The sequence below is a fragment of the Lolium perenne genome, chromosome 1 (genome assembly GCF_019359855.2).
Source record: "Lolium perenne isolate Kyuss_39 chromosome 1, Kyuss_2.0, whole genome shotgun sequence".
Taxonomy (NCBI): domain Eukaryota; kingdom Viridiplantae; phylum Streptophyta; class Magnoliopsida; order Poales; family Poaceae; genus Lolium; species Lolium perenne.
Window position 1 is genome coordinate 24,322,666 of NC_067244.2, and position 12,836 is coordinate 24,335,501.

The window sequence follows — 12,836 nt, forward strand, 5'->3', positions numbered from 1 at the left end:
ACCCTCCAGAAATCCTAGCTCAATTTGACTCCGTATAGATCTCTGAAAGTGAAAAATACACAAAACAGAGTTTTCCTGTTCTGCAGAGTTATAATCCAAATAAAGGGGATCAACGGTAAATCCCCTTAAATCAATGTAAAACATGGTATTATCATCATATATGTTGCAAATATGTGGAAATTCATTCTAATAAAGGACAAAGTTCATGTATGCATTTTACATGCATCACATGCATATACCTTTGTTTTTAATGGTATCTTCATTTTTCAAATCATCTTATTAAATTACCGATTCAACAGGCCGAATCAATGCTCTGTACATGGAATCCACCGAGAATATGGCGTTCGCGTTTTATTCCAACGAAACTCATCATACCCTTGTGTTAGATGGACAAAAGCCAAACGCTGCGACAATGTATTCTAGGATGCAAGTCGGGGTCCAACAAGATTTTTTCTGAGCGACACATCTGGTAGGGGATCAACCCAATACCTTAGCCAAGGTATCACCCTTGTGGCACACAATATTATACGGAGCTAGATATTGTTCGCGAAGTGTGGCATTATCTAGCCACTTGTCCTCCCAGAACCGTACCTCAAACCCATTCTTAATAGAGAAAGTGACATATGGGAAGTACTTCTTTGTAGCCATTAGACCCGCCAAGAAATGTGAATCCCACCTTCCCAAATCGGCCTAGCCTCCCAACTATATATGGCCATCAATACCGTCGCCACTAGCCTCCACCACTGCCCTGTCGCTAGTGACCTTACCGTCCTTGCACCATAGCCAAGCAGTTCTACTCGTTGCTCTCGCATAGCCACTGGCGGGTTGGCAACTCGTCATAGCAAGCAAAATCATAGGTTGCCTTCTCAAATCAGCTTTGCCTGAAAAGCATGCATCGCCAACGCATAGGCATAGAAGAAAGATTGTGCATGCGAAGAGGTAACAGATCTGTCAACCTTGCAACCCCAGGCAAATAATCCAACACAATTATAGGTTGCATTTACATGGCAACAACAAAGCAATCCATATGGGCAGAGGATGATGCGAATTTATTTTCCACAATTATTTCCAGAAGGCTTGGAAATTAAAATACACACATGCGTTCAGTTCATATATGAGTAAGGAAGGGAAACATATAAATCACTCTCAGCAAACATATATAGTTGTAGGCAGACACAACAACAAAAAAGCATTGGTGCATAAACAAGGCACTCCCTTCCTAATGACAAACATGGGGCGAAAATGCATAAACATGCCACATGCCATGGAGGAAGGGGTGTTTATTTCTATATATACTAATTCACTCTTGATTCGATCTCTGTAGTATATAGTCGTTGAAGGTTGAAGTAGTTCGTAGACAAAGCGTGGATGCAGTGTTGGCGTTTCAGGAGGATGGTGGAGGCCAGCTTGTGGAAGCGCCATCTAGCCGGGCGCCGCGGCAGGCGTTAGACCTCAACTCTGATGCGTGATCTTGATCTGTTGGCTCTTTTTTCCCTGGCAGGGTTTGTGATACTAGTAAATAAATTCATTGGACCTTAGCAACTTTAGGGGTTATCGACTTGAGAATTCTGATATGATTTTGCTAGAAACTATCTCTAGTAATCAATGGTACATAGATACATAGATTAAGGTGGAGCAAATCAGCCCCCCACAGCGTCCACTAGTAGAAAAACCCCCTTTAGTACCGGTTCCAAAGGGCCTTTAGTACGAACCGGTACTAAAGATTCGGTACTAAAAGCCTCCCACCTTTAGTACCGGTTCCTTACGAACCGGTACTAAAGGTGTCTCCACGTGGGCACGGAGGAGCCCGCGGGGCTGGAGACCTTTGGTACCGGTTCGTAACACACTAAAGGCTATTTTCGTTTAATTTTTTTATCCATTTTTTTCTAATTATTTTTCACTCCCTCTTTTATTTTATTTTTTTCACTCCCTATTTTTTTATTTTTTTCCAGAATTTCTAGTATTTTCGTTAGTCTCTAACTACACTTTATCTCTAGTCAAATTACCTACCCGCGGTCAAACTTCCCGGTCGGTCACCCATCCTCACACTACTCCCGCACTAGCACGCTTAACTTCCGAGTTCCATCCCGTTCCACTTCCAAGTGCTTCGCGCGCATGTATGTGATAGTAGTATCATATCAATCCTATTAACATGTTGGTCGATGTCACACTTCTTTATTGTTTAAATTTCCAAATAATTCTTTTAATAAAAAAAGTAATGATGTAATAATAATGTTGAATAAATAAATAAAATAAATTTTTTTAATTTGTATTATTTTTAATTATTTTTTAAAATTTTAATATTTTTTTGCCAAACCTAAAACCTGAAAATGTGAAAATCTTATAATTTGCTAAAAGTAATAGTAATATTTTAGGACTCAAAAAATCTTATAATTATTAATTTTAATTTTTTAAAAAAATAAAAAAATAAATATAATTCTAAATTTCTGGAAAAAAACTAAAATCTTCCTGCTTTCATATTTTCATTTGGAATTTTGAGAATCTAAAAATTGGCTAACCGGGTAAACCCAGGTGAATTCGGATGTAACTTTTTCTCACGATGATTTTGATATATTATACGCATTTTTCCGACGTCGTATGCAAAATTAATGCGATTTTACCATTTTTTAAATTTTTTTGCAAAAAAAGTCAAAATTCGAATTTCTTAATTTCACCGAATAGTAGGTTGCATAACATACAAGAAACTGAAAACAAAAAAGGCGATCCAGGGAGGGGGTGGAGGTGCGTGGGGAGCAGGAAAACCTTTAGTACCGGTTCGTGGTCTACCCACCGGTACTAAAGGTCCTTACGAACCGGTACTAAAGGCCTATGCAGTGCAACCGGTACTAATGCACCCTTTAGTACCGGTTCGTAAGGAAACCGGTACTAAAGGCCTGGACGGAAACCCCTTTTTCTACTAGTGGTCCTACGTCCCCAAGTCTCTAGCTACTGTTCATGGGCTAATTTTTGCCAATAAACTCGCAACATCTGGCGTCCAACTATAGTAATTTTCATAAAGGTAATTTTCTTCAGTAATTTTTGATAAAAAACTACTGATTCAACAGTGATTCCTGAATGGTTCTACGCAGTGGTAATTTTTTGATGGTGCGTATTTTTCAATGATAAATCCAACGGTGCACAAACGGTAATTTTTGGTAATAACTTTTCGACATAGATATTCAGCCGCACGATAGTTCCGTCGGAGATTTTTTAACGTTAATTTTGACGGCAATCCTTCGACGTCGATCTTTCGTGGCAGATCTTCGACATAAATATTCTTTAACTCCAATTATTTGCCAGTAACTCCGACAATAATTTTACGTTGGTCTTACATACATTGTTTTTATTCCTCGACTGGTCATTTTCCGACATAACTTTTCGTCCATAATTTTCCGATTGTTGTCACCCTATGTCTACGACAGTACTTTTTACTCCGCATTTTATATTTCGATGGCAACTCTTGGACGCAACTTTCCGGATATTAATTTCAAGCGATAGTTACCCTACGGTGATTCTCTTCATGTGAGTAATTTCCCGATAGTACTTCGCCAATGTATTTTTCCTATTGTTCGACAGTTACTCTTCGACAAAAGTTTTCAATTCTAATTTCCTGCCGGTCGTTACCCCGCGGTGACTAATTCTTTGACCATGATTCGTGAACAATAAGTTTTTATTTGGGTTTATTTTCTATTTTTGGCGGTAATTTTTTGACACACTTCCCAACCTTAATTTTCGATAGTAACCACCTTTCCGTAATTCTTAGAGGGGTGGTAATTTTTCGGCCGTCATTCAACAACAGAAAATCAGATTTGTTTGTGCTTTTTTATTTTTATTTTTTTGACACTAATTTCACCGTTGGTCACCTCTTTTATCCGGTGAAAATACTATTATTGTCTTCTATAGTAACTTCGGATAGCAATACAACATTACATATCACGTATTCTTCGACACTACTTTTATTTCATTATCCTACGACATTATCCCAACACACGCGCTACATTTTCCTAGTTATAAAGAAGGAAGGGGGTATCTACACATATTTGGGAAGGACACATTAACCTGCTGTCACACCCTGCCAACAGCGCAAGAATCTTCCAACAGGAAGGGGGTTTATAAACTCAGTTGCTTGTTCGCATGCTTGAACAGGAACCAGATAGGTGGTGCTGCTCTTTGATTGGACAACTGGATGATACTTATCCATGCACACTATAAACTACTCTAGGCTCCGCGGAAAACAAATACTATTGAATTCCAAATCTGAAGTTGTTGTTGTATTTTTCTTTTTATTTTTGATATTGCCAATGAGGCTGATCTTTGGACTAATTCCCCCCGTCTAAGTGTACATTTAAATTTTGTTTTAAGTTAATTTTTATTAAATTTGACACTTTTTTTAAATAGCAACACTTGTTACATTAAATTAGTATCATTAGATCAATCTTGAATTGTAGTTTATAATATATTAAATTAATGTCACATATGTTGTGGCAAGAGGTTAATTAAATTTGAAAAAGTTTAACTTAAGATATAATATCTAAACGTAAACTTATTCGACTAAATTGATGTCACATATGTTGTGGAGGGAGTACCTCGCGTTTATAATTAGGGTATGTACCGAGCTATTAGTCATGTGATTTCCAGCATTTCTTCTGCCATTAATCGGTAAGTCTGATCAAGCCATCGGGCTTTAAAGTCTTGGATTAGCTATCTAGTATATCATAATTGCATATAAGAACACTGAAATATAAACAACATAACAAAGTCACAACGATGGATCGGAGCAGCGATATTTGGGGGGCTGAACATGGCGCTAGGGAGTGTCTATGCATGAGAACGTGGATAGGAGGAAGTCAATTTGTGGCAATTTAGGGCTTAGGTAGTGTTCTAGGATGTGTGGGCCGTGTGGGAGTAATTTTGCCCTAAATGGCATGCCTCTAGAATGCATATGAAGAAGTTTTATTTTGATGATTACAGGAAATTTATTTACCCGGACGAGAAAGGCGAAATTTCTTTCTTATTTTGCCCAATTGTTTTCGGATCTTTTGAACCGGACCCTGCAAAATGAACACAGTGCATGTAAATAAATAGCTGATATGTACAGAGAGGAATGCATGAAAATTAAAAAAGAAAATGAACATGAAATGAGTAAACCGGGCTGGCACTAGCGTACCATGTGAGAAGGCTTGAGGTCTTTCCAGGAGCGAATCCGAAAAATGTAATCCCATCCCATGTTGATGTCATTTAGTGCAGGCGGATTCAGCTGCCACCTGTGGATGCCAGCGTGATAGAGCATAGCCCAGAGATGGGTGATGAGCTCACCACCCTGCGAGAGGTGGTGCATGTGCTCCTCCACCTTGTCCGACGGCGCGGCATACACTAACGCCTTGACCCAGAAGTCTGCCAGCACCTTCCACCTCTCAACATCATCCATGCTTTGTAGTCCCTTGCCCAGCTTCGCACCCAGCCCATAGATGAACTCTCCAAGGAAATCAACACCCCCAGATATATGAACTTTAATACCGTGCTCGTTGCCCTTTGTGTCCATTGCTTGTAGCTTGTATCTTGCAGTAGCGTATGAGAATCCTTTTCCAACCCTAATTGCATCTTCCCTAACCTGACTGTAGAACAATTTTATAGCATCGGACCGCCCAGGAAGTAAGCGCGGCGCTGAAGCAACCAAGTATGCACAGTATTTGGACAGATCCGTGGCCACACGACGATGATCCTTCTCCATAGTAACATGATGGTCACCGCCATTGCTGTGGTCGCACTGTTGCGCCAGTTCACAATAGCAAGTTGCAACATGCCAAATGAGAATACAAGACACGTAGATCATATCACTCGCCTCGGCAGGATTATCCGTCGGGTTAAAACTAAAAGAGAAGTCTGGAAAGCCACTCTGTCCATTTTCAACTTTGGAGGATGCCCAACTACTTATTTCATTGGACTTGATCTCATTATCAACAAAATCACCAATGGATGCCTTCACATCAGGGTGCAAGTCAATGGTGCTCCCTGTGCAGCTGCCCTGCAACATTTCCTTGAGCTCTCGGCTTATGTACTGCAGTCCAAGCAGACCAAAACACCTCTGGACTAGGATATTTAGAAGAACACAACATATCCATGAAATACACCAGGCTTCCTGCACTGCGTTGCAGGAACAAATCCAGCCACGAAAGTTCCTTAGAAATCCGCAGGAGAATAACTGATGACAACGACTCAGACAACCGTGCACCCTGACCCAAAAGGTTTCATCAATCACTGCATGTTGCCCTAGCTTATTTTGCCACAGGTAGTATTTATCATACCAATTAATCTTGAGAAGGGATGCTCTCAATCTCATTCCCCAGCTCAGCACAACCTCTTCTTGAATATTAAATATTCTTTTCCTTTTATCTTTCCTAGCATAATCACAGACAAAGGCAACTCTGGCCCAATTTGAGGTCCAACAGCTTAGCAACTGCAACACCTGCAGTAGAGCTAGAGACACCAGTACTACACCGGTAATAACAAAGTCCACTATTGTGGTGTCCACAAAGATGATGTCAGGAGAAGCACGACGGCTCGTCCTCGCCCCAGGTATGACAATCACTGCCCCTACAAAACATATCCCAATAACTGAAGCAAATGCCCAGATGCTAGCACTCTTTGCCTCATAGTAATGGAGAAACGTGTTGCTGGTGTACAAAATATCATGTAGGAAAGCCAACTCAATCTCTACCACCTTTAAGGCACGTTTGCAGTTTTTTACCAAGGGCTGGGCAAGGCTGGCCTTGAATGGTTTAACGCTGCTTAACCCAAGAAAACGCCGGTGCAATAAATGAGAGAGAGAGAAGGAGAGGCACACATCTTTGCAAGAATTCAATTTTGATTCTAGAATCTTATTGTTTCCCTCACACCTCATGGAAGCTATATCACCCATTTTAACCTCCTCACGATACCCAATCATTACGTCAAGTTTATCATCAACAGTTAACTCTCTTTCTTCATTAGGATCTCCAAAAGAACATTTTGTAATGCTCTTTCTTGGAAACTCTCTGATCATGTTCCGCATAGAACTTGGCAGCACAAGTGCCATTGACCTATGAAATCCCTTGATGAAAGTCACGGCTGACAACACGCAGATGGCTATGTTACCAATATCACTAGAGATGGTTGTGATGCTCATTAGCAGGACATATCCAAAGTAGAGGCAAAGCAGATACAACATCTTCCATATTTGATTCCTATTGTCGAGCCCGGATGCAGCAGCTGAGTCAACACAACAAAGGAGGGCCAATAATGATACTGCCCATATTGGGTACATCTCGCTCTTCACTGGCGAAGATTGCATTAGGCCAATGCTGTATGTTCCAAGGGACAGAAACAATGCATTTGCAGCCATGAAACCCTTCTGGATGAGGAAATTATTGGACCAACGGCGGCAAGATCCAAAGACAGCAAGGAAGAAGGAGAGAAAAATGGCCAGAAGTGCTAACGCCTCTATTCGGAGCACTGTCCCCCTAGGACTCTTCCACATATTTTCCAGCTGATGCAAAAGGCTTGGCACTGAAGTTGCATTTCCCAAGTGTTGCTGACCCATATTCCCCATTCGGCGGTAGCCCACCTAGGAAGAACAAGAAGAAGGGGTGTGTCATAAAATCTAGGCTCCCGATTTAGCTACAAATTGTTCTCATGAAGAGCGGGAAAGATTAGATCAGTCTAGAATTACCTAGTCGACCTTTGTATTCTAGAAGCACAAAACCCGTGCGTTGCTACGGTGCCATGGTAAAACCAAATAAACAATTTTTTGTACTCCATATATGCCTCCTAGATTTCAAGTGGCATGAAGTTCTTGATTGACATGTCTAAAATACATAGTTTTAAATAGCCGGCTATAGCCCCGCTATAGCCCGGCTATAGCCTTTCGAGCAAGGTGCGGCTAAATGCATCCGTGTGCTAAAAGGTGGCTATAGCCCGCTATAGCCAGGCTATAGCCTTTTTCACAGGTCGCGGCTATATCCTATAGCCGGCTATTTAAAACTATGCTAAAATATAGTCATAGAACATCAACGCTTGGTTACTCGAAACAAGCGATCCAACAAACTGCTAACAAGATATATCTGGTACATTAACTTTTCGGTGTACATCGTCTGGTGGCAAACAAGCCGTGTTCTCCTTAACACTGACCCACTTGCATCTCTAATGTTCATCCTCCAAAACCATGTTGACGATAGATGGATCAAAAGAAGTAGCAACTCCATATCTAGGAGGCATGTATGTTTCCTTCTCTCACAACATCTTCTAGTGTATATTCATTTGAGAGACCCTCGAACAATTCAGGAGATGAAAAATACACTTGAGGAACACCTCCTAATTTCCGACCTCCCGTCTGTCCGAACCCAATTTTGTTTACTGTCCAGTTTTCAGCCACCACTTATTGACAATATGAATTTGAACATAAATTTGAGTGCAGGTTAAATCAACAATAATTCAAACTGTTATATTTACATAGTTCAAATTTCTAATCAAATAGTAAATAGCAATGTTGAAGTTCGTTTTGATTTCACACCATCAAAATATGTGAATTTAAATTGAACCACCGCATAGAATACAGGTAGCACCCACGAGCTAGCTACTGATTGTTCTTTTTCTTCTGAAGAAAAAAGAGGCTGGCTAGTCCTCGGTGTTCTGCTCCTCGTTCTCGTAGCAACTGCCCACGAGCAGCTACTCCACGTTCTGCTAGACTGCTACATGGTCGTCCTCCTCCCATGGAGGCTCTCCCCCTCCCTACTCCGGCCCTTCCATCCTGGATGTCCCCTGCTAAGACCGATGCAGTGCCGCTCTCCCTCTCGGCACCATCCCGTCGGAGCCTGGGGCCTGGAACGGCGCTCTTCCTGGAGCTCGACGGAGAAGGCGGTCGGGACGGAGACCACGCAACAATTTATAGCGCCCAAGTTCGCGCCGCCGAATCCCGGCCATATGCGCGCCCTCCTCCAGTCTGTTCTGCGGGTAGCAGTCTAGCTGGGTTGTAGCAGACAAAGCAAATCAGATCGAGATGGGAAGCCGGCCGACACCTGAGCCGAATGCCTGCTGTGGCGGGCCGCTTCCAGGTCCAGTCTCCTATCGGGACGAATCGGTGGAGGTAGGAGAATAAGCGAACCGGTATTTTGACTTCAGCGGTGGCAACTGCTATAGTTTCAACCAAAAATAAGGATAGATAAAAAAGGGACGAAAATTTTGGGGAGAAATCTTATCTCAACGAAAAATAAGGATAGATTAAAAACGGATGAAAATTTTGAGGAGAAACCTTACTTCTTTTATTAGTAGGTATGGATATAAAATAGAGACGACAAGATACAAATTGGTAATGTAATGGACTCAATCACTCAAGCCAGGGAATCAGGGGATGAGGTAAGTTGGGCTGGCCCATTACTCCTCTGCTTCGGGTTCTCTACCAGCGATAGGGTTGGTATGTCCGTTTTTTTTTTTTCCTTTTCAGTTTTCTTTCTCTCTCTTTCTCCATTGGTTTTTTCGTTGGGTTTTCATTTTTAATTGGTTTTTCGTGCAATTTTTATCAAAAAATTAGAAAATTAAAGTATTTTAAAATTTTGAATATTTTCAATTTTGACTACTTTTTAACTTTTTTTTGAATTCAAATTTTTTTATTATTTTTGAACAGTTTTCATTACTTTTAATTTTTTTAAATTTGAACATTTTTAACTTTTGAACATTGTTTATTTTTGAACATTATTACTTTTGAGCATTTTTTTTGGATTCAGATATTTTTTGAATTTAAACAATTTTGAAATTTGAACAATTTTAAAATTCAAAAAGTTTTCAATTGTGAGCAGTCTCAAATCTGAACTGTTTTGAAGCTGAACAGAAAGAAAGAAAAAAAAAGGAAACCTGATTACCAGAAAAGCCCCAAAGATTGAAATAGGAAATGGGCTGGCCCGGCTGTTTTTCTGTTCAGGTGGCGCCAAGCTTGGTCCGCACAACGCGATATAATAGGAGCTCCCGGCAAAACCTATACACCGACCAGGTCGGTGGCTACCGGCCACCGCACACCCCCTGGTCGGGTATGGGCCAGGCCCATTTGTGTCTGTTTAGCCTGTAGTAGTTCGTTTTTCCTTTTCTTTTTTCTTTTCTGGTTTCTTTTTCTATTTGTCTTTTCTATTTTCTGTTTTCGGTTTTGTTTATACTTTTTCAGATTCAAAAATTTTAATTTTTAAAAATTATTCAAATTGAGAAAATGTTAAAATTAAAAAATGTTCAAATTTGAAAACCGTTCAAATCTGAAAACCGTTCAAATTTGAAAACGTTCAAATTTGAAATCTGTTCAAAATATTTTCAAATGCGAAAATGTAAACAAAATGTTTAAATTCAAAAATGTTCAAATTTGAAAACCATTCAAATCTGAAAACCGTTCAAATTTGAAAACCGTTTAAATTTGTAAACCATTCAAATTTGAAATCTGTTCAAAATATTTTCAAATGCGAAAATATTGAAATTCGAAAAATGTTCAGATTCTAAATTTGTTCAAATTTTCAGAAAGTTTAGATTCAAATTTTGTTCATATTCAGCAAAACATAAATGAAATAGCAGAAGAAAAAAGAAAGAAAGGAGAGAAAAGTTACTGGGCCGGCCCAGTGCCTCCCGCCTGGGGTGTGCGGACGATCAGCTTAATGGGCCGAGCCCATATACGCCGGGGGGGGGGGGGGGTGGGTGTGCGGTGGGTTCGCTGCCACCGACCAGCTCGGTGAATAGGAGCCCCCGGAGCTCCCCGCCTGCCTGACCAGAAAACCTACTCCCCGCCCAGCAGCGGTGCGGATTAACGCCCGCATGCGTGCGGGAGAAAGCGGGCCGCGGCCCATCAGCTTTGTTTTTTTCGTTTTCTTCGGTTCTTCACTGGTTTGGTCGGTTTTTTGTCGGCTTTCGTTTTTTTTTGTTTTTGTTTTTTCTGTTTTGAACACATTTTTTTAATTCGAGAAAATTTCAAATTCAAGCAAATTTAAATTTGGGAAATTTTAAAATTCGAGCAAATTTTAGATTGAAGCAATTTTCAAAATCGAGCAAATTTCAAATTGAAGCAATTTTCAAATTGGAGCAAACATTTTTTAATTCAAACTTTTTTAGATATGATTTTTTTTGAATTTTTTTGGAAAGTTTCAAATCTGAAACTTATTCAAAAATTAAAATTAATAAAAAAAGAAAACTACAGATAACTCTCTGGGCAACTGGGCCGGGCCAATACGAGGGAACCAGGAGGAGCCGCTGCGTGTGTGGTTTAATCCCGCACGCACGCGAGCGGACTATAGGCACTCATGCGTAGACTTTCAGCGCATCCATGTGTAGACTGGCGGCCCATCCATGCAAAGCCCACCCGGCTTGTGTAAATCGCGATTTACAGTGATGTTTTGATAGAGGCGGACCACCATATGCCCATCTATGAAAACCTTTCGTATATTAGTGCAAGGTCATTATTCCGAAGACTGACACCAAAGATCAGCTGGCCGATCATGGAGCTGAGCTTTGGTCAAGGTTTGGCATGACCGAGCGTGTATTTGTGTGTGTGCATTCTGTTGCCATGGAGCTCATTGATGCGGATAGCTCGCACCAGGGCGCATGATTTGGCGAATGTCGCGGGAAGCTCGCGTCGTGGTATTGAGTTTGCAAAGAAGTAAAGGCTATGACTCAAAAAGAAATTTAAAGGCTGTGTAGGTGACGTAGTCCCTTAAGCTTGCAAATCGAGTCAGATAAGCTGTCGCTTGCAGCACCAGAATACTCAGCATGTTCATCTATTCTTTTTTCTTGTTTGCTGTCGGACAACAGCGAGATGGAGAGATAGAGGAGCGCATTGGCCTGTGCTCTTTTGCTTGAAAGTTTTTCAAATATATATGTTTTCCAAATATATAGAAAAACTAGCGTCACATTCATGGATGGATTTCGAGGATGGACCTGGGAGGCTCCCTCTCCTACCCTACCCACTCTGGGTGCACCTACCGCACCAAGTCATCATGCCCAAGCAGACGAAAAGCTATCCTATCTGGTTAGAAAAAGCTATCCTATTTATTATCTAGAGGTGATAGGAAGGGGGAAAAAAAGTTGGCCAGGGCGGAGTGCTGCGGATAAAAGGGATAAATATTAGACCAATGAACAATGATACTATCCTATCTGGTTGCCCTGTATCCATTCTTCTGTTCTGATTTTGCCGATGAATTGGCTGAATCGGAGCAAAGAGAACAACATCCAAGGGCAGCTTGCTTTTTCTTTCTAATTAATATTATTACGTATAACTCCAAGACTAAAACAAATGTAATACTTTGTGGATATCCGCTTTCCAAAGCTAATAGATATATATTTAAGGCAAAAAAGTAGGTCCAGCTGCCACTATATTAAATAAAAACAGTGACAGAGTTAATATATAAGAACAGCTAGATGCAAGTGAAGAGTACTACTTATCAGTGTTCTTTTGTTATCAGGGCCGATCTAGTCTTTTGTGGCATAATATTTGATGCTAAATAATCAACAGATAGCTAATACAAATTAGTTTCCTTGAAACATCACGTACCATATTATCCGTTACTTCTGTTTTCCTAGCTCAGCTGTGCTTCCCCTGGTGCGCCAGACTTGTCATGCCAAGCTTGCCTCCAGAGTTGAGTTCACTCTTGAACGTCTTCTGAACTCTCTGCTAATATAATGTTACCAGAAGGGCTCAGCTTCCTGTTCAATAGAAAACGATGCTCATGATGAGAATACCCTTTGCACTTTGGATGCTTTATTTACACTTTGTTTCTGGGAAGTAAGTAATACCCTTTGCGTGTTGTTGGCTGCTGGCAGCTAGTCTTTTTTTATTC

General features: G+C 40.7%; 1 protein-coding gene across 1 annotated transcript; it reads right to left on the reverse strand.

The window, feature by feature from the left end:
- Positions 1-1,039: 1,039 nt before the first annotated feature.
- Positions 1,040-12,658, reverse strand: LOC127344490 (uncharacterized). The gene is made up of 4 exons (XM_051370787.2): positions 12,551-12,658; positions 5,168-7,603; positions 4,985-5,051; positions 1,040-1,494 (listed from the first exon to the last, which is right to left on the reverse strand). The coding sequence occupies exons 1-4, from the start codon at positions 12,551-12,553 to the stop codon at positions 1,385-1,387; spliced, it is 2,616 nt and encodes an 871-aa protein (XP_051226747.1). The 5' UTR covers positions 12,554-12,658; the 3' UTR covers positions 1,040-1,384.
- Positions 12,659-12,836: the final 178 nt, after the last annotated feature.